Source organism: Pezoporus occidentalis, unplaced genomic scaffold (genome assembly GCF_034315485.1).
Source record: "Pezoporus occidentalis ecotype Australia unplaced genomic scaffold, CSIRO_AGI_Poc_V1 ctg267, whole genome shotgun sequence".
In the NCBI taxonomy this organism is placed as follows: Eukaryota; Metazoa; Chordata; class Aves; order Psittaciformes; family Psittacidae; genus Pezoporus; species Pezoporus occidentalis.
Window position 1 is genome coordinate 125,384 of NW_026914578.1, and position 27,744 is coordinate 153,127.

The following is a 27,744-nucleotide window of genomic DNA, read 5'->3' on the forward strand; positions in this document are numbered from 1 at the left end:
TCCTGAGCACACAGTCCTATTTAATGGCTCCTCATAGACTGGGTTTTCCCATACGTTTCTGCACTCTGTCGGTGAAGCACGAACATTTTTAGCACCGACAGCAGCCTTTGGCAAGCAGCTCCACAGCTCAGCGTTGCTGAGGAGCCAGTCAAGTCCTTAAATACTCCGAACCAAAGTCTTGGGCTGGAATGAGTGAGTTGTGTGTCATCCTGACAGCACTTCAACAGGGCTGCAAGGCAAGGAACGCAACAATAGGCAGGCACAGCAATGCTCTTAATGGTGTGTGCTGTCACGGAGAGGAAAGGATGGGAGAGGAGATAGTAAGAGAATCAAAGACAAGTCATCTGCTAAGGTTTCTGACAGCACGGGGTGAAACTGTCCCACTCAAAGCCTCCAGATGTCTCAGGAGCATCATAGAATCATAGAATAGTTAGAATCATAGAATCCATAGAACAGTTAGGGTTGGAAAGGACCTGAAGATCATCCAGTTCCAACCCCCCTGCCGTGGGCACGGACACCTCACACTAAACCAGGTCACCCAAGGCTCTGTCCAACCTGGCCTTGAACACCCCCAGGGATGGAGCATTCACAACCTCCCTGGGCAACCCATTCCAGTGCCTCACCACCCTCACAGGAAAGAATTTCCTCCTTAGATCCAATCTAAACTTCCCCTGTTTCAGTTTGAACCCGTTACCCCTTGTCCTATCACTACAGTGCATACTCAAGCTGTGGTCTCTGAGCAGAAGGAATGCTTTTATGGGAGTGGTTGTGGTGCTTTTCCTGCCATCAGTGCTCCTGCCAACAAGGGTTTCCTTCTCCAGATGCTTGCAGGAGGGCCATGAACACCTCTGATACGAAATTAGTGCTGTTGCTTGACAAATCCTTGTCAATATGGTTGTCAGTGTCCATCCATTGCAGAACCCGGTCACTGGAGCTTCAGCTGCTGAAGCTGGGTACTGCAGTTAGGTTTCACTGCAGCAAAGGCTCGAGGCTTCCTCTGATGAAGGAAAGCAAGGGTTTAACTGAGTCTAACACTTAAAATCAACTCAACCTTTCTCAGGACCACCTTTGCTATATATTAGAAATGAGCAAAACAGGAAGGGCCAGTTTGGGAGTTCCTGCATATTGAGTGGGGTTAACAAAGGATTAGAGCATTTGACCCCCCTCTCCCCACCTGGATCCATGTAACCCAGCCCTATTGGCCTGTTCCTGGGGGCTCACTGCACTCCAGCCAGGTAACTGCTCATAGGTAGGCTGTGATGGTTCCTTATTTCTCCAGCAAGCCCAAGCATGGACACACTATCCCCATGTGCAGAGACAGGAACCACACGGCCATCCTTGACTCCAGTCCAAGGACCACTTATTTATCCTCAGCACCAGTCCAGCTACTGCTTTGAAATCTGATTTCTGGCTCTGCACCAAGAGCCTCTACCCATTTTGCTCTCACGTTATGGGAATCACTTCTCCTGGCCAGCCCATGGCACTTCCTGAGCAGTGAATGGAGCCTCCAGATGAGAGGGCAGGATCCTTGCTGCGTACATCACATATACCCCAAAGCCATTTGTGCTCGATCCGTACCTCATCCCAACATGGAAATGTGACGAGCTTATTCTACAGGAGTAGGAACTGCAATGGGCTGGCTCCTGGGGGTTTATTTTGTCAGCTGTCACCACTGCTATGACAGTGAACTGTCAGGAAAGAAACCCTTACACATCCTCCCTGATTGCCTCAGCGCATTCAGAGCCTGCAAGAGTGGAGGCTGGTGCCTATAGATAGACTACAAGAGTGATGGGAAGGCTCCTGCTAGGGGGAGGGAGGGTCTAGCTAACACTATAACAGGATGGGACTAAGTTCAAGGCAGTCCCAGACTGAGGATCTGGCTAATTTTAGAGAGAATGATTGTTCAGCAGACACTGTTTTTCTAAGCTGGTCTTGGAGATGAGTTCCAAATCCTTTGGTTGTATATGTAAAAGTGTATTCAGTGCTCCTTGTAAAGGTTGAGGCTGATCTGACAGTCGTTGTTTTGATGAGGAGGTATCTTGGTTCTGGTTTTCTTAGGCAAGAAGTAAAGCAAAGAGGGTTGGTATCACTTGCAGTGACAAGAAGCAGGTGAACGGAATGGAGAGCAGCACATGCAATCAAGGGGCAAGACCTTGAAGCTAATTCAAATGGTGCTGCATGGCTTAAGGGTTTAAGGTCTTTGGCTGCTGTTAGAACGCAGCAGGCCAAAAATAAAATAGAAAAATTCAGGTATTCTTTATCTAAGGCAATAATGACCCACAATGCAGGGGCACTGCTTCTTACAGCTCATCTGTGCTGCTCACTGACGGTAAGTGAGGTGCTCCTAGCCAAGGAGCTTGTTGGTTGTCATCAATTCAATCAGGTTTGCTTCACCAGGGTTAAACAAGAGGCTCTTATTCAAAGTGCTGGCAGCTGTGGAGGCCTTCAGCATCCTGGGATGGAGATGCTGGTGTCAGTGCTCCCTGGAGAGGTAGGCAGTGGGAGAGGTGCTTCTCCTAAGAGTATAAGGAATGGGTACTTGCCAGAGGAAAATTGCTATGGGGTGGGTGCAGGATGAGAGGGCTGGCATCAAATTGTGGTGATGCTCTTGCTTTCCTGGTGGAAGAGTGCTGTAGGCCCTAGGGTCAGAACTGCTGCCTGTGGAGCACATTCTTCCCTGCGCAGTGGGGTTAAGGGCTGTGAGTGGGGCTGTAACCTTGTGGCTCGGTGTGGTGGCTGGGGAAGGGCTAGGAGTTTGGTTTGGTCTGTGTTTTATCAGGATGTGGGGCTTCTGGGGTGAATGTGGCGCTGAGGTAGACACAGCTGTCAGTTCTCCACCCAGCTAGGTTTTAGGGCAGGAAAGATGTCTGTACTACACCAAGTTTTTGGTGATGAGCTAGATGAAGTGTCAGAATACCTCGCTACCTAAGATGTGTGGCAATGGCTGTGCTGTAGGTCTGGGTACTAAACAAGCACAAAAAGGTGCTGGTTGTTATCCTTTCAGGCCATCAAAAGCTGATCAAAGTGCTTCAGTTTATGCAGCTGTTAAAGCCCCCTGCTGCTGGCAGCCTGGCTCCTAGCACAGCTCCCAGCCCTGGGAACAGGGTAGCGTGTGATGGGGTGGCTCACTAAAGGGATCTCTAGGGTGTAACTGTGGCTGAATGCCAGGGATGCTCCCTCTGAAGTGTCAAGGAAAGGCAGAAGAGTTAAAGAGCTTGTGCTGTGCTGCCTGGTTTTGGGAAAGCCCATTCTACGGAGTGCTTGTTATAGGAACGTTGAGGGCAGCCTGAATTCAGGAGTCTGAATTAAAGGTGCTTTGAGGAGGGAAAAGGCAAAACTGTTAATTCTCTGGGGTATGTTTTGATGGCCCAGTGACCAGCGAGGAGAGAGGTTCATGTGAGCAAGGGCAGACAGGAATGAGGAAAGAAATTACTGCAGAGAGAAGGGACTGCCCTGGGCTGCAATATGAAAGTGGAAATGTGAAATACATTCGAGGAATGTGAAAGCTGCTTGAGCAAGTCTGACTTTTCTTAATGCATGCGTTTTTGTCCAGGCAGTGATAGAAGTTCGTGTTATACAGCATAGCTGGTACTTCCCGCATGCCTACCTCTGTGCACACACCTGGGTCTGGGCTTCTTGCAGAAACCCTTTGTGCAGGGAGAGCTCATTGCTCACAGCGATGTAACTCTGGAAGAAGTCTTCAGTGTGTTGAGTTTTAAAGGTATTGCTCCAGGTGGTAAATGAATGCTCAAGCTATAGCTGTCATTTGCACAACACTCCACGGTTTGAATGTGTTCTTGAAGTAATAGGGGTGGAACATTTCACCTTAGCTCTTGCTCTAGTCGGAGGAGAGGTGGAAAGATGAAATTGCACCTCAGCATGGTTGATGCTTGATTACAGCTATGAAAAGAGGCTTTCCCCAGGAGAGGCTGCAACCCAGACAGAGACAAAGAGAGGCTGGCAAATCAGTTGCCTCTTCCAAGGTCAGTAATGGGGAGAGTCTGCATCTCTTGAGTCTTGAGCAACATACAATCCTCCTTAGCATGTCATTAACATCTCCCACAGCCTTAATGGCACCTGCCAGCCTCAGTGTTCAAACGGAATACATCATCGCTCCGCAGTATCATTAGCCACCGCTCGATAAATCTGCAAGGATGTTAATGAATTTTTCCAGCTCTTCCTTCTTCTCTTTCCTTTTTGAAAGTCATGTGCCCTTAACATGTTACTTGTTTGGTTGGATTTGTATATAGCTTTCTTTATACTGGAATTGTCTAAAAGAGAGAAACTGTGTGGCCCTTCATTAGCCCAACTGAAAGGGAGAACTGGGCGAGAAGGGAATATTACTCTGTATGTTCTCTTCAGCTAAAGTTCCCACAGGGCTGAAAAATGCATGGATAAGTGCAGCTTCAACTGAATCCCACACAATGGGCTTCCCTAATCCCATCTCTTTTTTTTTGTAGCCATGGTAATTACAAGCAAGGATGGGGTTTTGAAGTCTCTTTCCTCCTCCCTCCTCTGCCCCCATATTCCCTGCAAAGGCTGCTCTGTCCCTACTCGGTGCCTGTGCTGGTGCTTTGCAGAGCCTCCTTCTTCAGGGTAGAGCTTCAGGCTATGGTGGTGGATCTCCTTGGAGGCAAAGCAAGCCCTGATCCCACAGAACTCTGGGACAGATGTGGAAAGAAATTAATTAATGATGGATTCAACAAGGAGAAGCAATTTCTTTTCCAACTAGGACTGTGCTTTGCCTCTGCAGACATGGCAGCAGCATTAACACCGGGTAGGAAATGTGGAGCCAAAGGCATGCTGTGAGGCTCCCGTGGGCAGTGACAAGGAGATTGGAGCTGGGGAAGTACGACATGGGAATTGGAGAAGGGCAGCTGTAACTCCTGCTGGAACGAACCTCTCCTCATGCTTGTGCCCTTTTTCCATGAGAGCATCTTCAGCAGGGCTTTGCCCTTGCTGCCTAATGCAGACAGGTCCTTGGTGCTCACCAGTGAGAGAGATGAGTTTGGAGTTAGGAGATGAACGTTTGCCTAAGCTGAGCTTCTTGAGTGGATGGGTAAAGGTGACAGAGCAGGCTAGATATCACAGGTGATGGTTTAAGGCGAGGAACAGGTTGTGTAGGGTGTTGTGTTGTGCCAGATTCCACAGCTCATTCCCTGTAACAGGCTGCAGCTGTGTCCAGTGTAGGCAAACCTGAGTACCCATTGAAGAGTTACACAGCCTTGGTGTGCCTCCTTCACTTGACAGCCTCTTGTTTTGTGTGTTTGAGCTGTTCTGGGCAAGCGAAAGAAATGAAAATCATCTTGAACCCCCGGATTTCCCATTTTTTATCCTAGAGCACAGGAACTGTATGTAAGGTTGACTGGGAGAGATTACAGATGTGATCCCTAGTAAATGTACCTGTGATTTTATTCTTTCTTTATTAGTTGCTGCATATGGGTGCCAAGGGGAAAGGGGACCTATTCCTAATGGTGAGCATTGCAGTCCATACACTGCTCCATACTGAGCAATGTATTAAGATCCCAGTAATGACGGGGTAGAAAATACCTTATTCTAACCTTGAGTTCAAGCTGTTACTGCTGCTGACTCTGAACCGGTTACCAACCAGGTTGGTTCCTTTTTGTCTGCTGTTTGTAAATCTGCTTGAGTTTTTGTGAGAGAACTTTGGGTCACAGCTGTACCTTATTCACACTGTAATGTCAAATTGCAGGAGCTAGGGAAACATAACTAGGTATGGCTGTACCAGGTGCTCACTGCCCTGGAGTGCTGAGCAGGAAAGGTTAAACCAAGTGTCAATAATAATCTTAGAATGGTTTGGGGTGGAAGGAACCTTAAAGCTCATTTAGTCCCAATCTCCTGCCATGAGCAGGGACACCTTCCACTAGACCAGGTTGCTCCAAGTCCTGTCCAACATGGCATTTCAAGTTATAGTTAGTGCTTATTGATGTTAATAATACTTTAGAAGCAAACACACACTGTTTTTCTAAGGACCTTCTGTCCTTTCTGTAAGAGGTTGAAGGTGTACTCGTGTCTGGATGCTGCGGTTTCTTTTTGCATTCCTTTCTCCTTAAATTAAAATTAAACCCATTTAGGAGAGTTTAATAGTGGTCATTTCCCTTGGAGCATCCCTCAGCTCCCCTGTTCCATGTACAATGAAATTATGATTTACTGTGGCTGCAGAATGTGTTGAGCGAGGCATGGCTCATCAGTTGTTCAAGGACAAGGACACACTTTGTGTGGGTCTAAAGTCTGTCTACATGTGAACAGCTAAAAATATATTGCCAAGACCTGACAACAGAAACAGCTCAGGAGTCAGGGGTAGCACTTCTTCAGCTGGATGCCACCAGTTTGAAGCCAGTAGCGGCACAGGCCGGGGCTTGGGATGCTGCTGCATCCCTTGTGGTGTGCTGTATGAATCAGCGCTGTGGTTCTGGACACCCACCAGTTACTTGCCCGCAGACAGATGCAGTGTTACGCTGAGCCAGGGATGCCCTTTAGGTTTTTGGAGGCTCAGCGCAGAGCTGCTGTGCCACCCCTCCTCCTCCAGGCTGCAGAATTGGCTGTGTCAGCCGGTAACTCGGTGACCTTGGCTCGTTCCCAGGGAACGCACCTTTCACTGCTGTGATAGATCGTAATGTCGATCGCTATTCGGAGAACACACCTGCAGTACAGCCCAGCCCTCCGAGCTGAAGGACCTCTTTGGGGCAAGGCTGCTAGAACACACGGCAGCCCAGGGAGGGAAACGGGGTAGATCTTGCTAAGTAATCTCTCTGGCCGCTATCTCCCTGGGGCTGCTGCAGCGCTTCCAGCGCCCCATCGCTCATTAACTTAACGCCACTTCCACCGGCGGCCTGAAGCCCGGGCAGCTCGGACGCTCGGGCGGCGGCCTCGCCGATTGCTTCCGGGCCCCGGAGGGGCGGGACGGGGCGGCACCGGCGCCGGGGCGGGGAGGGAAAGGAAGGGAAGGCGGGGGGGCGGCCTCCCGGTGCCGTCCCGCCCTTCTCCTCCCCTCGGGGCGGCCGGAGCACTCGCCTTCCCCTCCTGGCCGCGGCGTCAGCGGAGCTCCTCCGCCCGGTGCGCCCATGAGCCTGCTCGGGAGCTACCGGAAAAAGCCGGGCAGTGACGGCTATGAATCGTTACAGCTGGTGGACAGCAGCGCTGACGGCGGCGGAGGGGGCAAGGCCGGGGCCGGTGCGACGGGGACGGGCGGCCGGAGCCCTGCGCGGCACCATCAGCATCACCAGTACCAGCAGCAGCAGCAGCAGGCGCAGCCCCGCGCCGAGGGCGGCAGCACCATGGACAGCTCAGGTAGGAGCGGGCCCGCCCGGCGCCTCCATGGGGGTCCCCGCCGCACGCGTGGGGATGGGGAAAGGGGGGGAACGTTGGGGTGGGAGGTGCGGGGCTGGGTCTGGCTGCTTCATGGTGGGGTTGTGTTAATGGGGGTGCCTGGGGAAGGGAGGCTGTGGAGCCGGGGACAATAGCGGCCCTTTGTCCGAGGGAGGGCGGCGGGAGGAAGGTGATCCCACCAAGGGTTGCGTGTGGAAATCACCGGCTCGTGGTCGACTCCTCTGTTCACCCCCAAAGAGAACAAGGTTGTTCAGGAGCTAAAATGGATGGAGCGTTTTGGGCTCTTTCCCCAACTGACTTATTTCCCAGAATAGTCATTACTTTTCTTTCCCCCCTCGCCAAACTGAATTGGATTAATTGTGATAGATGATGCACTCTGCATGAACCATTTTTAATCAGGGAGTAGGGGACCAGATGGCCTTTACGACTGGTAATGGGATAGAGAGCTCTCCACCTCTAAATCACAGGTTCAAATTTGCCTGGATAACCAGTAATCGAGAGTGCTCATCTGATGGCTTTTAAGTCTTCTCTCCAAACCAACTGGTTCTGGTTGGTTACATGCGCCCATCACAATGAACATCTGCAGCCTTTGTGGAGAACTTCCAAAGCACAAACCTGTGCAAAGAAATACCCTGACTGGTTGTGGGGGACTGAATTGGATGTCTGCCTGTTTATAGTGGGGTGATGTGCAGCGATATCTGTACTGTTCCATGAAAGAAAGGGGTGGGCCCAGGGCACTCAGCAAGTACTTAAAACACATCACCTTTGGTTTAAGGTTAAACCAACCTTTTTCGTAAGGGAAAATCCCCCACCCCAATGAGCTATGTCTTGGCTCGGATGGGTTGATTCTTACCTTGATTTTGTTTTCACGTTTGCTCTGCTGTGTTGTTGAGTTGTGTTCTCCTCTTCCCCCTCCTTGCCATTTGAATTTGCTTTCAAGAGTTCTTTTGAGGCTTGGCTTTGGTTTTTAACTTGTTTTACTCCCGCACTTTGTAAATGCATTTAAATTTGCTGCTGTGATATCTCTGCTACAATTGTTTGTAATCACAGGATGTGTCAGTAGATTCCTACTCACAGTAGGCTGCTGTGTTACAGTTATTTGGATTCTCACACTGGCACCTCCTGCGATGGTTAGATATTGCGGTCAGCTTAATGTATATCATTAAAGCTATTCCCTGAATGAGTTTCCTGGAACTTTAGGAACCAAAGGTGTCCGTGTGGTGGAAGGTGGTGTTGGCATCAGACAGCATGGGAGCGTGCTGCAGCTCGTGTCAAGTTGCAGTTTTTGCCTAGCACCAGCTCAGTGTCTCATTGAGCATTGCTGTTGTAATTGTTCTGTTTGGTTTCCTCAAGCCAGTGCACTCCCTGACGAGCTCATGGGTAGCTAGAATATACCCTCATTTAAAGGCTTTGTGCAATACTCACCTCTAACTCTCAAGACATCCCAGAGCATTAATTGTATTAATGCCCTCTATCAGTTTCTAGAGTGTTCTCCCCTTAACCACACGGGCTTGATCAAGGGCTGTGCCTGGGATTTGGAAGTTAATGGTGGAGAGATCTGTGTCAGCTGGAGTTTGCTTCCTTTAGCTCACTTTGGTACTCTCACTACCTAATTTTTACTGGTGCTACACGACACACCTGATGCCTAAGCAGCATCAAACCTCAGGCCTTAATATGGCCCTTGAATCAAATTTATAGGTTCGTTAATGCTTAATCTGTTTTATAAGGGCTTTTTGGTGGGTGATTCTAAATCTTCACATGAAATTAAAACCAGGTGTATTGAGTGTAATGCTCTGTTCTAAACCTGAGCTCCGTACTTGTTCCTGCCTTCTTCATTTGAGCACTTTATGGTGATAAATGCCTAATTTTAATCAGTTCATTGCAAAAACATTTTTCTTTGTCAAGTATGAAATTATGAAAGCTTGAAGAAGCCAATCCACCCCTCAGGTGTGCTTGTGGTTTCTGGTGCTTTGATAATTGGAGCCGCTCATGAGTTGTGGGACATGATTTATCTTTAATGCAGGGGGAGGATGGATTGTTATGGGGGGAATGGGGAAGCAGTGTGAGAGACAGGAAAATCAAGTGGCTGGGGATTTGGCTTAATAGGAGCAAAGAAAAAACACCACCCACCTTCTGGCCTTTGTTTTATCGAATAGAGAATGTGTTTGTGTTATAAATACCTCAGGCTTTTCCCAGGAATGATCCCCAAAGTCTAGATCACTAAGATAGGCAGTGGTGAAGCCCATCAGGTGGGAAAAGAGACCTGAATTCCGTGGGAAGGAGAGGGGTGAGATAAAGCGGTGATGGTGCAAGGGAGGTGTGCGGCCGGGTTTTGGTGGGGCAGGGGAGCCTTTCATCTGTGACATTAGGTGGCAGACCCCTTGAGGTGCCCTGGCCACATCAGAGCTTGTTACGTGCATCCCACACACTTGACCTCCCTTATGTTCCAGGTTTCCCTTTATTTTCTGGTTTTAAACAATGGTTTCACGCGTGGTGGGATCAGCTGCTGCCTGAGTTAATGAAATGGCTGTTTGTAGCTAAGGGGTGAAGCTGTCCTGGGGTACAGCTCGGTGTCAGCAGGCAATGTGGGCCCCTGGGTGCAGCAGGCTGAGTGCAGTGCTGTGGTTTGCCTGCCTCGGTGCCGTTAAATGGCATCTTCAATTACATTAAATAGTTGGAGACTCAAACCTTCCTTGTCTCTCCCCATGCATTAAGTTTCATCTGCACCAGGGCAAGGCTCTTTGGGCATAGACAAACGACCTTTGCTCTCTGCAAGATGTGCCTGTGGATGAAGTGATTACAGAAGTTAGACGGGTGAGGGTTTGTGCTGCAGGCAAAGTGCTGGCAATTCGGGGGCAAATTGCTGCCGGTTTAGCTAGCGTGGCTGTATGTGCCATTGCTGCAATGACACTAACTCACACGAGCTGAGGAAGTGGGCCCCTGCTGGGTTTGTCTATTCATTTTCTTTAATGCAAAGTATTAGATGTTAAAGCATCATCTCGTAGCGTGGGTTCGCAATCTCATAAACGATTTCTTGCAATGAAAATAATCAGTGGTTGCAGCTTTGCTGTAACTTCTGAGTACTTGTGATTATTGGCTTAGTATTTTTTGGACCGGTGTGGCTTGGTGTTGAAAGAAAAAGGGAACAAAAGCTGGGAACTAAGATCACCCTGTATGGGGGAAGGGGGTGCTGTTGGATACCAGGATCTGATCAGGGCTGGAAGGGAGATGGTACAGAGGGGCCTCTGTGCTGGTGTCCTGGGGGTGCTGGCGCTGGGACGGAGAGGCTGGCCAGGCTGTATCCAGTGGCTGAGCATGGAAAACTCCAATTTTCAACGTCTCTGGGATTGGTAAATGCTTCTTGGTTCAGTTTGCTTAACAATTCTTCTGCCAACCTCACCCATGCCATGCAGAGGAGCACTAACGTGGGCTATTAGAGTGAAGTAGTGATGATTTAAGTTGCTTGAAGTATAGCCTGGAGTACCTGTGTGCTCACAGGCAGCATAAATGGAATCTCCAGCCCCCAGTGATTTAAGCACCTTGCTGTTAGGCTTGGGTTTAGCTCAAAGCAGCCAAGAGCAGAGGCTTCGTTTCAGGTAGGGTGGCTGCAGGAGTTTGCTGCTGGCATCTGATGCTGCTGATGTGATGACCTTGCCTTTTGCTGCTTTAAACTTTGTCAGACTTGAACCAGTCAGGGTGAAATATTGGTCAGTGTGTGGTTTCAGTCTCAGATTTATGTCTCACAGTGTGGTCTGTTCATACAGCTTCCTGCTTATCTGCAGGTTTAGCCTAGACATTAGGCAGAAGCTCTTCCCTGTGAGGGTGCTGAGGCGCTGGCACAGGGTGCCCAGAGAAGCTGTGGCTGCCCCATCCCTGGCAGTGTTCAAAGCCAGGTTGGACACAGGGGCTTGGAGCAAGCTGCTCTAGTGGAAGGTGTCCCTGCCCGTGGCAGGGGTTGGAACTGGGTGAGCTTTAAGGTCCCTTCCGACGCAATCCAAGTTGGGATTCTGTGATGCCTTAAGTGGGCATAAAATCTCTGTGCATCTTTAGCACATGCCCTTAACTGATGAATGTTCAGCTCCTAGTGAAGTGTTTAAAGCAGCTCCTATGGAATATGCTAGATGCAATACAGTAACATAATCACAGCACTTAAACCTAATGGGACCTATACGTTACTGCTACCTGCCTGCTCCTTCAGAAACCATGCTGGACTTGGGGCTGGAGGTTTGAGGATGGCGAGAAGGAGAGCTAATGGGAGACTTGAGCTTAAGCTGTCAGGACACAAACCGTTGTGAGCTCAAAACCAAATTGGTCTCTTTGGTGTTAAGTGCTCACAAGATGAGGAGCAGGCAGTGAAGCAGCAATTTATTTAGGTTTTTGCTGCGGCGTTCAATGATGTTTTCTTAGCAGCTGGCTGAGCATTAAAAGAAGAGGTCCTAGGAAATAAGATATGAGTAACAGCAAGGATACGTGTTAGAAAAGGGAAAAACCCCTCTTTCTGTGCTCCTGTGTGGTGTTTATAAGCGGGCCAATCTACAGAGTAGCTTTTAAGCACTCAGGGGATAGGCTTGCCTGTGCTACGTGCTTCCTTGGGCAGAGCAACCACAAAAGAAAAGGGCTTTAAATAAACAGCAAGTGTTGAAGCTGGGATTTCTTGAACTGTTGTACACTTGCAAACATAATCTCTTGTACCCTGGCGATTCCTTTTCACTGAGTCAGAAGAGAGACGTCTCCGTGTCACTGGCACGGGGACAAAGCCCGCCGCTGACAATGTTGTCTTGTATTCTCTTCTAGATGCGTTTTCCAGCGGGGAGGTTGGGTTTAATAACTCTTTTGTTTGCTTGGGTGTTTTGGACACTTGAATGATTCGGGGCTGGCAGTAGGGTTTTTCTTTCCTTGTTGTTTTGACAGGGAGGAGAAGCAGAGAGAATGGCAATCAACTTCAAAGAGCAATTGCATGGCTTGTGCTGGGAGCTCAGTATTCCAGCCTCACACGCGTTCTGTTCACCGCAGGATGAGCTTCATATGGCAAAATATAGAACAAATGGAACAAATTTAGCACAGTGCTGGGGGGCGATTTCCCCCCCCCCCCCAGCATCACTATTCTAAGCATGGAAACAAACCCCCTTCTTCATGGAAATCCTCCATATTGCTTCGTTGGTGGTGCGAGCAGCATTCTTTAGTTGCTGTTTCTCAAGGAAAGGCAGAAATAGCTTCATTCTTCACAGGTCCATGAAGTTTCAGGCAGTCTCAAACGAACCCTCAAACAGAAAGCCTTGGGCTCATACTGTATTCGTTGCAGCATTTTATCATAGGAAAGCACACAAAGAAGTCCTCAGGCTTCTCTACCCTACAGGGCGCTATGTGGTGCCAGTGGCTCCAGTGCTTCCCATGGGAGGGGAGCAATCCTGTCCCAGCCTGGGCAGAGAAAGGGACGTTTGGATGTGCATTGCCAACAGAAACACACAGAAATCTGCCTGTGCCAGCAGTTCCTTAATGTGTGAACCAAAATCTGTTCCTTTTCAAAGCACCTCCATCAGGAGCTTCTCAGTTCATCCTATTGCCTCTCCTTCTCCCAGGGTCTGTACTATCCGAGCACCTTGTCAGCTCATAATGGCTTTATTTTCCCAGCCTGACTTCATCTGAGAAGGGTGCTCGTAGCTTTTAGCAGTGAGAAGGGCACTTTACCTGTTAGAGGTAAAGCTGCCAGGAAGCTCTTGGGCAGGTAGTACTGCACCTTGAAGTCTTGAGGCAGTTTCTATCTGTTCTGGGCCAAAGCTCTGGATAGGTGCAGTGCCAGGCTGGAAAGCTGCAGGTAAACCCAAGCAACAACAAAAAAGCCTCAACTGCTTGCTCACTTGAATGAATTATTGAAGATCTCTTAATGCTCGGGTTGTCTGCACCACAAGATGGGTCTGTGCTGAACACTGAAAGATTCTGGCTCTGCCCCTGTGTTGAAGCTGGCTATGTTCTGGGGGAGACTCATGGTCTGGTGAGCCCTTAGCTTGCATTAGGCTCCCTGGCTCGTAGTGCATCTCCTGCCTCCCTGTGCCCTTAGAGAGCCCAAACATCTTCATAGCCTGCTCCAAAACTTCCCTTTGGCCACCCCTAAGTCATTCCCAGAGGTTTTTTGACCTCTTTTCTCAGGCATTACACTTGCTACGGCAGACTTCTGCTTGCCTGCCTCCATTATGTGTTCTAAAGCATCAGCATCAGTGAAACCTGGGGTTGGGGGGTCTCAGTGATGGTGTTACCAAGTGTTGGAGCCTGTTCTGCTGTCGTTGTCCTGCAGCTCTTCTCTGCGTGTGTTTTGCTGTTTATTTTCACAGAATAACACCTGAAGATACCTGTGCTCAGCCTGGTAAGGAATTTACCAGGAACCTGGGGCAGTGATGGAGGAGGGGACAGATGAGGCTGCTAGCAAAAACGATTAGGGGAATAATCAGTTTTCAGGGTCTGTTTGAGCCTGAGCAGCTCCCCAAGTCATTTCTGCAGGTAGAAGCACTCTCTTTTCCTGTGAATGCCCCTTTATCACTGTTTTAGCTGCTTTCTCTCCAGCCCCATTGTAAAACACTGCTCAGTGCCTATTGAAAAGTTGATGTAATTATGACACATAGGCTACATCTGATATAAGGGAGGATGTAAGTGCATATAATAGCATAGATGGTTTAGAGAGTTGCTTAAATGTGATAAGGTTCAGCTGTCCAGAAAAGAGATACATGCTGGAAGGAATGCTTAGGGAGGACTGGGCTTTAGGGCACTGAGATTGTGCTCTTAAAGTGTAGCTGACAAAGCACTTGGATATAAAGGCTATTGATTATCACTGGATGTAAAGGAGCCACCTGCCCAGGGATACTCATTTAGAATTACCAACCACCCTCCCCTTTGGAAAGGGAGCTTAAACCCTTCCAGTAATGTCTGCAAGTTGCTTTGTGATCCCCTGAAAGATGAAGTGCTGAGCATGGAAGATAGACTCAATGTGGGGAATGGTAGGGCCTGGGATGCTGAGGGTACCCGGGGATGCTGAGGATACCCAGGGGTGCGAGAACTCTGCTTTACCTGGGTCTGTTTGGTTGGCTGTCCATTTTTTACACCCATACACCCTCCATACATGACATACCTATATGAGGATGCTGTAATCATGTTGTGGCAGGAATGCCTGCACCAGGGCTGCTCCTCCTCCCATTCACACGCAGCATGGGCTCTGCAATGCTGAGGTAAAGCCCTTAAAAACAATGAGCACCCTGCTCTAGTGGAAGGTGTCCCTGCCCGTGGCAGGGGTTGGAACTGGATAAGCTTTAAGCTCCCTTCCAACCCGTTCTATGAGGGCAGGGCCACAGCAGCCTGGCTGTGTATCCCTCAACGCTGGTGTGGAATCATGTCCCGTGTTACAGAGGCTTTGCTGGGATCGCTGCCTGCCGGAGGAACGTGAGCTGCGGCTGCTCCTGCGCCAGCTGCGGGGCGCTGGGGGAGGCAGCAGTACAAATAGGATCAGTTTTTGCTGAGTGTTCCTTAAAAACAATGCAGGCTTTGTTGCCGGAGCCACAACAACAACGGCTCAGCTTCTGTCAGATCGGGGACCTTTAAAAGGCCATTTCTACAAAGGCTCCCTTGCTCCCTTTTCCTGACGTGTCCCGGTAATAGTCTAGGGGGGAAAAGGCAAGCAAACAACCCTTCCCCCCTCAAAATACTTTGTGGGGAGGGAGGAAGCAGCCGCAAGTGGCAAAAACCTTCCAGAAATGTGGAATTTGGGACACGTACGCAGCAGCGAACAAGTTTTTCCTCATCGTCGTGTCAGGCTCTCGTGGTACCATAGAAAGAGAATACAGAGGAGCATTTAGTAGTCCTGAGCTAACCTCTTTTTGGGGAGGGCGGAACATGAAGGCTTTAATGCTATTCTAGAGAAGAGCCATGGTGAGGAGCAGGGAAGGTCTTTCCATCTCTACAGAAAACACATGCAGTAGCTCTAAGGACAGTCAAATGCAAGTTGACATTGAAGGTACTGTTACATGTAGTCTGGGCAGACTGAGGTAAACCTGCTTCCTTTCCTATGGTTTCATGTCTGCTTTTTGTCTGCCCTTTACAGGCAAAAAGGGGTCTCTTTACTCTTGCTAAGTAACCTCTGAAGCGCAGCGCTTCAGTTTCCAGGCGCCTTGCTTTCACCTCCCTGCTCTCAAGCTAAACCTTGCTTCATCAGCACAAATCTGCGGACTGACATGGTCTGAAATGCCTTTTAAATGAGGGCTCGTTTCCCCCTTAATTCCCTGGGGAGCTGGAATTCATGGCCTGTGGTTCGGAGGGTTTGTGGCTTGCCTGAGGGAGGCTGCTGCTCAGGGACCTCCCAGGCAGATGAGGGAGGACCACAGTGTGCAGATCTGGCACAGAAAGCTTCCCAAGTGGGCATTTCCTGCTTGTTCTGAGCAGTGAGCATCTCCCTCAGCTGGTCCTTCTGTCTGCTGTGAAAGCTCTGGCTGCAGGAGATGGTGGCTGGTGCTGAAATATCCCCATCATTCAGGGTCACACTGGTTTTATTCAGGCCCCAAAAGTCAATCTTTAAACGTGTTCAATGGTTTAAGTGTCTTTGCTTTTGAGACTGAGCACAATCACTGCTGGTGGGACTGCAGCAAGGGGCGAGTGGCCTTTCATGAGGGTACAGGATGAGGGAGGTATTTCCCTTTAGGGTACAGTGCAGTTTCTTCCCATGTCCATGTGCAGAAGATGAGTTTCCTACTTCAGCTGCTATATGCGCTTTGATGGTTTTGCCCCACTGAGTGCAGACAGAGGACAGCAGGTCTCTTGCCATAGCAGTGAGTGTCAGCCTCTCTGCAGCCTCCCAACACCCCAAAGCTGTCCTGCTAAAGCCCTTCACGTCACTGTGGAGTGATGCCTATGCCTTTGGTGAGCAGGTCACGGCAGGACATCGGGCAGAGGAGCCGTGCTCACCCCTTCATGTACAGGGCTGATGGTGAGAAAGGACTGTCATAGGGATGCCACCATATGACATATTGTAGTGTTTGCAAGGACATGTAGCAGGTTGCTGCTACACTTGGTGACTGCTGGAGGTTTATTCTGAGTACCCTCTTCTTGGAGCAGGCCTTAGCTCAGAGCAGGCACCTTTACCCAGAAAAAACACAAACTTCACTCTGTCAACTGAATGAAGTTGTCTCTTTTCCACGCTGCCCCATTGACTTGAAGTGCTTCAGTGACGTTGTCATTGCCATCACTTACAGAGCTATTGAGGAAGAGCTGTCCCGTGCATCTCAGGCAGCAGTAAAACCAGTACATGAGAAGCTCCCTTATTAGGAAATGAAAAGGCTGCTGTTAGCAAGCGATCCCTCTGAAACCTGTGCTACAAATACAGGTCAGAAGCTTGTCTCTGAAGCGTACTGAGCCTTCTGGGGAATATCCAGTAACTGGGTTGACAAAGAGTACTTGCCCTGTAAGGAACAGATGCATCTCATACACATAGAGGCTAATTCTCCGTAACAAGGCTTCAAGGCAGCAACTCCAACCCATGTCAGCTGTGTGTCAACATGCCAAGAACTGGGACCCAAGCCATATGGCAGGCTCCTGCATTGCTAACTTGCAGCAATCTATTTCTGTGCAGACAAGCTTGTGAGCCCATTTCTACTGTACCAGAAGATGCTTCTGGGGCTGATGCTGGGTCTTTGAGGGTTAGTTTTGGCTTTGCTGCAGGATAAGTGAACGGGTGTATGGGATGCAGTTCCTGGTGGGATAGAGGGAAGGGAAGGGGTGTCCTGTGCCTTTTGCCTTTGTGCTAAGGGGAAGGACTGTTTCTCCCCTCTGGGTTTACCACCCACCTCTGGCAGGAAGATCTTTCTGAGCAAGGAAGTGCTATTCCACCACTGACTCAGTATCCTGACCAAGGTAGTGGTGATCACCTTATCTGCATGGTGAAACCTGAACCTCCTTCCTGCTGGGCTCTGACAGGGAACAGCGACTGGCTCATCCTTTTGGACTCAGCGAGCATCCTTGGTCCTTCTTCTACAACAGAATGGGCCATAGTCGTCCTTTAGAAGGGTCTCCAGGAGCTCTGAAGGTCTCCATTTACAAGAGGGACTTAGCACAGAAATGTTTTATTCGTCAAAAAATGCAGGCTACCCTTTCCTTTTAATCAAACCTTTTCTGGTTGTTCCTGTGGGTTTTGGTACATATTGTCAGGTTCATGTGTTAATGCATTAACCCTTTCTGCCCCTTCAGACACCTTTATGCTTTGTAGGAGATGCAGCCTAGCAAAGGAGCCTTTGAGTGTATTTATTCCGCTATGAACAGTCTCTGAAGACTGTATCATTCCTAGTAACTGAGACAGACTTTATCAGCACTGAGGATGCTGATTTCACCCTTTAACTAAAAGCTAACTGCAAATCACTGCACCCGATATAGTCCCAAGTGCTGCTGCATTGGAAGCTTCCACAATAGCTAACTAATATCTATGTCATATTAAATCCTAAATGCGATGTTTGTGCTCTTGGTTAAGTAGCACCAGGTTGCGTTTCTCCGTTAGCCATTCTTTCTGCTTTAGTGTACATAGTAAATTTGGAATTAACTGCTGCTGCTTTTAGACATACAGTGAAATTCTCATTCTCTGTTTCTCATCCTCTCTATTTCCCATCCCCCTCAGGGTTGATTTCTGAAGATTCCAGGTTTTCCATACTCTTGAAGCCTTTCTGATGCTCTCCTATAGCATTTCCAGCTGCAAAAATCTGCCCAGTGCCATTGGTTCCCTAATCCCTCTGTTCCCCCTTTCCCTCTTCCAAGTTACCACCTTTGTGCCTTCCTTTCTTTTAAAAGTTGACCTGCAGAACTGGAAGCACCTTCTGAACAAAACCTCCTCATTCCAACCCTGGCTTTTCTAGCACGGAGTAATATGAAAGCAGAGTTATTGAAGAGAGGTCAAACACTGATTCCGTTCTTGGAAGCCAGTGAGACGCTTTGATTTTCTTTCTTTCTCATTGTTCTTAATCATACTTGAAGCAGATACTTACAAGTGGTTTGGCAAAAGAAATATTCCTGTGCCTTGAGATGGCATCGTTTGTTCTGAGGCTGGCGGAGCGCAGGGGAGAAGAGATGGCCTCTAATTGTAGTGCTCTAACACACGGATCACGTGCGTGACCACATCAGAGCGCATTAAGGCACTCTCTGTGCATAGGGGAATAAATAGCATCACTTTGCTAATAGTCTCCAGTTTAAAGATGTATATTACATTTATTGATAGCTCATTCTGGGTTTGAAAGAGTGAATGTCATTTAAATGGGTTTGGTAATCTACAGAGTAAATCAGTGAGAACTTCTTTAGCTGTAGCTTTTTTTCAGAGCATCACAGAATCCCAGCCTGGTTTGTGGTGGAGGGGACCTTAAAGCTCATTCAGTTCCAATCCCAGGGACACCTTCCACTAGAGCAGGTTGCTCCAAGCCCTGTCCAACCTGTTTCTTAAGAGTCTGAATGCCTCTAGAATATTTCTTCTGATAGTGATGATTATGTGAGTGATATTTCAATAGCGTGTATCTAACACCACTTAGGGACATGCTGTAGACCAGAGAAGTGATACCTGTAAGGTCTCTTTATATAGCAAGCACTAGCAATGCCCCAGCCTGCATTAACTGTGCTAAATCTTCCCTATTTCTGGGCACCAGAGTGAGTAATAATGACTGATGCGTTCCCTTTCCAAAGCAGCTGTCCCATGGCTCTACAGCAGGACAAATGTTCTTGGAATTGCTGGGTGCTCTGGGGAAAGGCAGCTCTTAGTAGATGCCACCTCAGTTATGGGACTACCTGAGAGTGTTACATGCATTTACATAGGCTGCTTGTTGCCTTGTTTGCTGGGCTATAGGATGTGGGTCTGCTGACTGATGAGGTAACAACTGTATAATTAACTACTAAATGTATAATTACTTTAAAGCTTGCTAAGATCAACACAGTGAACAGAAAACCATTTTTAAGTAGTCAGGAGCTTAAACTGTAGCTAATCAGCAGTTAAAATAGGGTTTTACTAGATAAAATGGCTCTCTGCTTTAAAAACCTCCCATTTGCTGAAGTCTGCATCCAATTTATTGTACTGTTCTAAGAATGATGCTATTAACATAGCACTGCTGCAACATGGAAGGCTGCAAAAGTCACTTCTCGCTTAAGACAGTGGAATAGTTACTCTAATTGCAAACACCTGAGGAGTAAGGTCATCTCACAGCCCACCAAAAGAACACTTTCAAATGGCTCTTGGTCTGTGGTAGTCTCCTATTGACTTTGCAGCTTTGTGTCACTGCAAGCTGTGATAGAAAAGCTTACGAAGGAGGTCAGCCCTGCTCTGCTTTAGCCTTAGCAGTTCCCTGAGTCCTGTACTAAGGCTGCAGACATATGGATGTCAGAAAAGGTTCTGGTTCTCTGCTGGAATGTTTAATTCCTGAACTTCCTTTTCATGGCAAACCCCAAACTGTTGTCTTCTTTCACTCAAGCAAATCTGAGCTCTCAAGTGACCCTAAAATCCCTCTGTTGGCTTGTCTTATAGCCACAGAAATGGATATTCATAAGACAACCTTCGGTCACCTACCCGCGGTCAAATGGCAGCTGTGATGGTGACACTCAAGAGCTGCCATATATTCTAGTGACTGGTTTTTACCCCTATGGAGGTGGTTGTTGGTTTGGTCTTGGTTGTGATCAGCAGATCAGCTGTGTGTCAAAGAGCTGGTCGTGCCTTTGGTTGGGTTGAGGGGTGAAGGAGATGTATGGTGGTTGTCCATACTATACTGGTACTAAATAGTCAACATACGTGCAATGCTGTGAGTTGGTGGTGGTTTCCGAGCCCCTCTGGCAAGGATGGGCCTTCTCTCATCTCTGGAAAATTATGACTTTAGTAAGTAAAACTTATTTGCCCTATGTGAATACGTTTGGTCTGGACAGAGCAGTGGGTTTGTTGGCTCAGTGGGTTTGTTGCAAGCAAGTGATGTTGGCTTTGGTTTTGTTGTCCTTGAAGGTGCCTCGTCACCAGACATGGAGTCCAGCTATGGGGGAGGCTTGCTAGATATGGTCAAAGGAGGAGCAGGGAGACTCTTCAGCAACTTGAAGGATAACCTGAAGGATACCCTGAAAGATACATCTTCAAAGGTCATGCAGTCTGTTGCCAGGTACAGTACAGCTTGAGCTGCCTAATGCAGGTAAAATCTCTAGCTGCATAGTGCCAGTCTGAGCTGGCACAGCACAGCTTCCAGCTAACCTTATGAAGGAAGGAGGGGGCAATCACAAGTGACGTCTTTGATTCTGTCTCACTGTTGGTATTTGGCCTCAAGGAAGCAGGGAAACCAAAGTAAAGTATCTAAGCTTCTTAGTAAGTGAGCATCAACACCCTGAAACCTGGAAAAGGCCCCCCCAGTGAACGTGGAGCACTTGGTCTGCTATTCCTTCACTGACCTCTATGGAGCGTATCTATTCAATCACCACTTGAATCTTTTGTTACTGAGAACTGGCTTGTGTTCTGTGCCCTCCCTTTGCTGTGCAAGGAGGCTCTGCTTCCTGATGCACCCATTGCTTTCACTAAAGCCACCTTTTGAATTGCAGAAAGAGCTGAGGTGCTTTGCTTTACCTCTGCTGGCATCATTCCCTGTTCTTGGCACTCTACCTGCCTCTGAGGGATAGCGGCTACGGTAAATTAAAGGAGCTTAATGCATACAAGACCTGCGAGGCTTTGAGGCATCTGCAAAGTGGCAAACTGCTAGAGATTCCTCCTGAAAACTGGTGCTGGAAATTAATGACAGAGGGGAAAAGGGACCTGGTGTGCAGCTTCTGCATCCAGTTAATTGCGTACGTTGCAGGGAAGGCTGGGTCACTGTCTGCACAAAGCTGTTTGCTGCTTAAGGAATAGTGACAAAGAAGAAAGAATCGGGTTTAAGATCATTCTTTCCTTGTGTTATAAGTAGATCTTTGTGGGGAAACACTCTCATGGTTCCTGTAATGTGCTGTCTTGTGTAACTACGAGCATAACAACTTTCTCCTACTTTGTCTTGTTTTAGTTACACCAAGGGGGAGCTAGATATTTCATACATTACCTCCAGAATCATAGGTAAGTACTGCTTAGTGGATAAATACAACCTGTAGTATTGCAGGGTTCAGAAGTCCATAAGCACCTTTCGGTGCATGCTCAGCCTGGCTTCTCCCTGCCTTTCCAGTGATGTCTTTTCCGGCTGAAGGCGTTGAGCTGGGATTCAGGAACCACATCGAAGATGTCCGGACGTTCTTGGATTCCAGACATCCTGACCATTACACCGTCTTCAACTTGTCACCCAAGTATTATCGCAGTGCCAAGTTCCACAACCGGGTGAGTGTCTTCTGACGGGTTAACATGAGCAGGGGCGAAAGCCCTTAGGAAAAGGGGCACCAGGTCTGTCCTAGCATGGCAAAGTGTAAGGAGATGAAAAGGGAATTGTATGATGTGGTCCTTTCTGTGGGGGGTTGGAACTGGATGATCTTAAGGTCCTTTCCAACCCTAACTATTCTGTGATTCTATGATGTCTGGGACCTCAGGGATTAAAGAGCCTGAAAGTTCAGGACATGTTGCTTGTGTTAGGAGCCTCTTAGAGTAAGTGGCATTGCACTAAGTTGAACCTGTGCTGCCTCTTGGCTCCTACATAGATGTCAGGAGTCGAATGCAAGAGCTTTGGAAGAAAGTACCAATAAAAGCAAGTAGATTATTTTCACGTTGAGCAGTCCTTCAGTTGTGCTTCAATCAAGAAGGAGCCCTGAGCAGGCAAAACACAGGGCTGGAAACTGGATCTAAGGGCGTTTTGGCTCTTCCACTAATGTATGATTTCAAAACCCACCTCCATGCTCTGCCCCAGTTTCCTTCTCTAAAACCAGAAGAGCATATGGGATCACTGCGAGGCTCTGGTTCATTAATGGCTTTTAGAGGAGATCCCTATGAAATACTGCTGGTGAAATGCAAGATTAGATCTAATCTTTCAGACAACTTCCTGTTCTTCCTCTCTCCCACAAGGGAATGATGATTCCTCCCTTTAGTTTCTTATTTCTTACTGCCTTCAACAAAAACAGGGCAACTGCAGTTGCCAGGCTTAACCCTCAGTCAGGGTAAGCGACCCTCATGCAGCATAAGCCTAATGCAATTGTAATTTGAGGTATATCTGTGTCTATCTTCAGCGACTGCTCTGATCACCAGAAATCACTTACTCACACTTGAAGCTAATTTCTCAGTGGCAGTCAGTAACGAGCCATGACTTCAAATATGAATAAATGAACAGGAAAGAGTTATCAAAAGGTATCAAGGGCTTTGAGTCTCGAGTCTCGCTTGGGTCTGGTGCATTGCTGTTGTTGGGAGGAGGAGGACAGATCTAGTTTTGAAAGCCCAGCATTAAACATCTGTTGGTGTATTGCTTGACCTGGCCATAAGTCTTCCATCCCCTGTGCTTTGTCTCCTGCCCTACCCAACAGCTTAACAGATGACTTTGTGTGTCGCTCTCAAAGCATGATGAGGTGCTCTGTAAGTTATTGCCTTGACACACACAGACGGAAAATGATGCATCTCTTTTGTACTTTCAGGTTATGGGCTAGGAAATACTGGCTCCAAGTATTTCTCAGGAAAATGAAATGTGCCCAATGCAGTGCATGAGGTGAAGCATGAAACAATTATACATAGGAGTTTGAACTTCATCTATATTGCAAAAAATACTAATGGGCTGTGAAGGAGGTGAGAGCCTGTGCAGAGCGTTTTCTGCTTTGGATGAGGATGCCAGCTGAGCTGAAGTTTTAAGATACACGCTTGTTCTTTGAAGTGAAAGGCTTTTTAATTTGATGGGGCATTGAGCAAGCTGCTCTAGTGGAAGGTGTCCCTGCCCATGGCAGGCGGTTGGAACTGGGTGAGCTGTAAGGTCCCTTCCAACCCAAACCAGCCTGTGATGCAGGTAGGTCACTTTGCTGCATAGTGACACAGGAGGGAGGTGAATTAATGTTCTGGTGGGCTGTTTTCCTGCTCAGATGTGGCTGAGCACGTCGTAAAGCCTCAGGTGCCCAGTCTATTGAGGAGAAGAGTGGACTATGAACACTAAATCTGCTACTGCAATCTGGTTGTTCTCTGTTCTCCTCCCTGCCTTGCCTCCCCGGCAGGAGAGGAGAGCTCTTGTCTGCTTGATGAAGTGTGAGCAGTTTGAAACCACAGAACTCAAATATAATGTTAAACAAAACCAAACTTCAAAATCCCCCGTGGGTCACATCCTTGCTGGGCTGTTGCTGCCCTACTGCTAAAGTGATAAAACAGGCATTGGTTGCTTATTTCCAAAGCTCTAGAAGAATTTCTGTTGCTTTCCTGTAAGGTTTCTTTCAACCTGCTGGAGTGAGGCCAGAGGAGACCACGGAGATGCTGTGAGGGCTGGAGCAGCTCTGCTCTGGAGCCAGGCTGAGAGAGCTGGGCTGGGGCAGCCTGGAGAAGAGAAGGCTCCTGAAGGGGAGACCTGAGAGCAGCTCCAGTGCCTGAAGGGGCTGCAGGAAAGCTGGAGAGGGGCTTGGGACAAGGGCCTGTAGGGACAGGCCAAGGGGAATGGCTTTAAGCTGCCAGAGGGGAGACTGAGATGAGCTCTTAGGCAGAAGCTCTTCCCTGTGAGGGTGCTGAGGCGCTGGCACGGGGTGCCCAGAGGAGCTGTGGCTGCCCCATCCCTGGCAGTGCTCAAGGCCAGGTTGGACACAGGGGCTTGGAGCAAGCTGCTCTAGTGGAAGGTGTCCCTGTCCGTGGCAGGGGTTGGAGCTGAGGAGCTTTAAGGTCTCTTCCAACCCAAACCAGGCTGGGGTTCTGCGTTTCATGAGTGGTGGTGAGGTTTTGTTTGAAATACATGCTGTGCTCCATAGTGTGTATTTAATTTCCTAATTGTGAACCAGCAATCAGATGGGTAATTATAGGCAAAGTAAATACATAATTATGGGCTGTTGGTAAATGTGTATTATTTACTTGGTAAGCGGTAATGGCTTTTCCAGATGCTTGACAGTGTGCTGTCATGATATCTGTTCAGAAGATCATCAGTGAAAGGGTCACTGGTCATGTTAATTCTAGCAGCCACTTGGAATCTGAGTTGTGGTTTAGTGATCTAATTGCAAGTGAATCTCGTGCCTGATGTAAAATGACTGGTGTGCTAATATAAATTAGTCTGGTTCTGTTAAAGAATTGAATAACTGTTTATGGTCAGTCTGTACCTCAGATTTTACAGTGGTCCCATAACACAGCAGTGCATACCCTGTCAGGTCTGTGGAACAGAAAGCTGTTCCTGTGCTGGCGGTTACCCATAGTGAACCTTAGGGTGTTTTGTGCCCCTTCAGCCCTCCCTGAAAATGCACAGACAAGGTAAAGGGAAATCAAGTGTGTTCAACAGAAAGAATGAAATGAAACACAGCTCTTTGGACAGGAGAAGATGAGGGACGAGTACAATAATGTAGAGACGGTAACTAGGGAATGCCTTCCAGAGCTTGGGCATGGTTTGACTTGTGTGCTTGTTGAGCACTGTAGAAGCTCCCCAACAACTACATTTCAGTGTATTGTGGAGAGCAGAAACTTTCCTGAGTGTAAAAAGCAAGTAGGCAAATACCTATTCAGATATTAGATTAGACAAGAATCTCCCAAATTCTAAGCAGAGCTTCTCCAGCTCAAATGGGCTGCCAGGGGGGGATGGATGTGCTGGGTTAGCAGTGCTGCCTGCTTGCTTTGTCCCTCTGTTCTCTGCTTGTCATTGGAAATGTTGTTTGGGACAGCACAGCTTGGCTGATCTCTGAGGCAGGATTCCTGTTTCTGCTGTGAGATGTTTTAGGACACCTGGAGCACTTGCTTCCTCTGAGAGATGAAGCGGTCAGGTATGGAGATCCATATGGCTGTTCAGGAACATCTGGGCAAACCACCTTCCTCCTGCCCCCGGGTCTTATTAAACAGGATCCACACATTGGCTGAGAGAGACCCAATTCTTTGCCTGAGAACAAGCTCCATGCTGTTTCTCCTGTGAATGTCTTCTAGCCAGAAATGCCTTTAAGAAAAAAAAGATATTTCAATTAAAATCAGATGAAACAGAGATGGCTGTGGAAGGCCATTTGATGTTGATGTGCTGTGTGAGACTGCAAGGGCTGTTCTTGACATAAGTGCTATGACTCAAAACTAGCACACTGATGAATAGTAACTAGACCATTAGGGTTTTATTAGTAACGAGACACTTTATTAGTAGCTAGACACTTTAGGATTTGTGGGTTTCAGCTCAAAGTAATCCATTTCTTCACACATTAACTCTACCTACTCAGATACGGTATTTTATGGAACAGAAGTTTCCCTTTCATCAGTCTAATATCTGTCAAATTGGGCTTGAAAATCCTCTGACACCAAATGACTGACACCAACAGATGCTCAGTATCCTCTGAAAAACAGCCCTAGTTTTTAGGGACAAGCTGTACAAAGGCTTCGGAGCAGAAATCGATGCGCTGCTGCAAGGCTGGAGTGTTATGAAAAGCCCCTCAAGACAATCTGGCTTGGAATGTGGATTTGACAAGTGTGTTCTCAGTGCCAATACATCAATATCATGTTATTAAGTGAGGCTTCTTCTGGAAGTCACAGAGCAGAATTATGCAGGGGAAAAGATGGAGTAGGTTTCCAGCACATAGATTGTAAAAGAGGAGTATGTTTCTCGGCAGCAAGCACTGTAAAAGCAAAGCATGCCTTGCTTCACGCTCTGAGGAAGAGCATCTTTTGTTCATGCTGTGATTCCTGTAGGTATCTGAATGTAGCTGGCCAGTGCGGCAAGCACCCAGTCTGCACAACCTCTATGCTGTCTGTAAGAACATGCACAACTGGCTACAGCAGAACCCCAAAAACGTGTGTGTCATCCACTGCATGGTAAGTACACCTGAAAATAACCACATTTTTAGACCTAGGAGTCGTACTGCATGTTGCACGTCTGCAGTCTGTGTAGAAGGATGGTGACTTTCTAAAAGGAAAAGAAATGTAGTAAAAGGTACTACTACAGGAAGGGACACAATCTTCCTTGTGCAGCTGCATAGCTAAGCTGGAAGACCCAACACTAAAGAAAAGCAGGAATGCAAAGCAAGAGAGGTCACAGTCATTCCAGCAGTGAGCTACTAGAAGTGATGAGTAGCAAAAAGGTTTGAACTTCGTGGAACAACTGACCGTAAGAGCTGTCAGCCTGCTGTGGCTTTGCACTTTATTGTGAGTAGTCACAAAGTGCAGCCTCTGGACTGAAGGTTACTGGTGGAATTTAGGGAGAAAAAGCATAGCTGGGAATTCTGTCAAACTGGGAAGCTGGGATTCCTGAAGCCTCTTGTGATCTTGTGAGACCTCACCTGGAGCATTGTGCGCAGTTCTGGGGTCCTCAGCATAAAAAGGACATGGAACTGTTGGAACAAGTCCAGAGGAGGCCACGAGGATGATCAGGGGCTGGAGCACCTCCTGTATGAAGACAGGCTGAGAAAGTTGGGGCTGTTCAGGCTGGAGAAGAGAAGGCTGCGTGGAGACCTCAGAGCAGCTTCCAGTATGTGAAGGGGGCCTATAGGGATGCTGGGGAGGGACTCTTCATTAGAGACTGTAGTGACAGGACAAGGGGTAACGGGTTCAAACTTAAACAGGGGAAGTTTAGATTGGATCTAAGGAGGAAATTCTTTCCTGTGAGGGTGGTGAGGCACTGGAATGGGTTGTCCAGGGAGATTGTGAATGCTCCATCCCTGGCGGTGTTCAGGTCCAGGCTGGACAGAGCCTTGGGTGACCTGGTTTAGTGTGAGGTGTCCCTGCCCATGGCAGGGGGTTGGAACTGGATGATCTTAAGGTCCTTTCCAACCCAAACTATTCTATGATTCTATGATTCTATCTGTATTTGTCAGGCGTGGCTGAAGAAGTCCAGTAGCCTTCGGCTCCTCCTTCTGCCCCACAGCTGGAATGGTTTCTATATGCCCCCCATAAGGATCACTCAGTACTGGGCAATGTGCAGATGGGATGCATTAGTGGTGCTATTCTGTGTGACTAACATATAATGTACTCCACGCTACCTTCAATATTGACAGTAATACCCAAAAGGGAAGCTCTGCTTTGTTCCTGGAGCCTAAATTAATTCCAGGAGGCTGTCATTGCCGACCAGTGTAAATTGGAAGGAACAGAGGAAATGACTGATCCCAAACTAGAGTCTGGCATTTCTGCCTTGAATAGCACAGCCAGTGGCTATGGGATGTGAATTCCATTCCACCAGAGCTGAAGATGCATTTGATGCTTCAGTCCTGCAAATGCAGCTCAAGAATCAATTCTCCTAGTGCCCTTTGAGCAATGAAGATCAGGATAATGCTGTAAAGGACAGGGAGTCCTCTTTGACACTTCCTCAGAAGCCTGCAGAAGCCATGTTCAAGGCC

The 27,744-nt window shown here is 48.0% G+C and overlaps 1 protein-coding gene across 7 annotated transcripts in view; it reads left to right on the forward strand.

The window, feature by feature from the left end:
* DNAJC6 (DnaJ heat shock protein family (Hsp40) member C6) overlaps positions 1–27,744 on the forward strand; it is a 51,634-nt gene that overhangs the window by 4,887 nt on the left and 19,003 nt on the right. Inside the window, exons 1-6 of one of the 7 annotated variants that reach the window (XM_062624420.1) lie at positions 2,469–2,563; positions 7,146–7,311; positions 20,339–20,489; positions 21,372–21,421; positions 21,528–21,676; positions 26,105–26,227. In XM_062624420.1, coding sequence (XP_062480404.1) covers positions 7,299–7,311; positions 20,339–20,489; positions 21,372–21,421; positions 21,528–21,676; positions 26,105–26,227 — 486 coding nt within the window. In that variant the 5' untranslated portion in view covers positions 2,469–2,563; positions 7,146–7,298. Of the gene's footprint in view, positions 1–2,468; positions 2,564–6,990; positions 7,312–20,338; positions 20,490–21,371; positions 21,422–21,527; positions 21,677–26,104; positions 26,228–27,744 lie in introns of those variants that run through there. The other 6 variants (XM_062624415.1, XM_062624416.1, XM_062624422.1 and 3 more) reach the window with 6 other exon arrangements.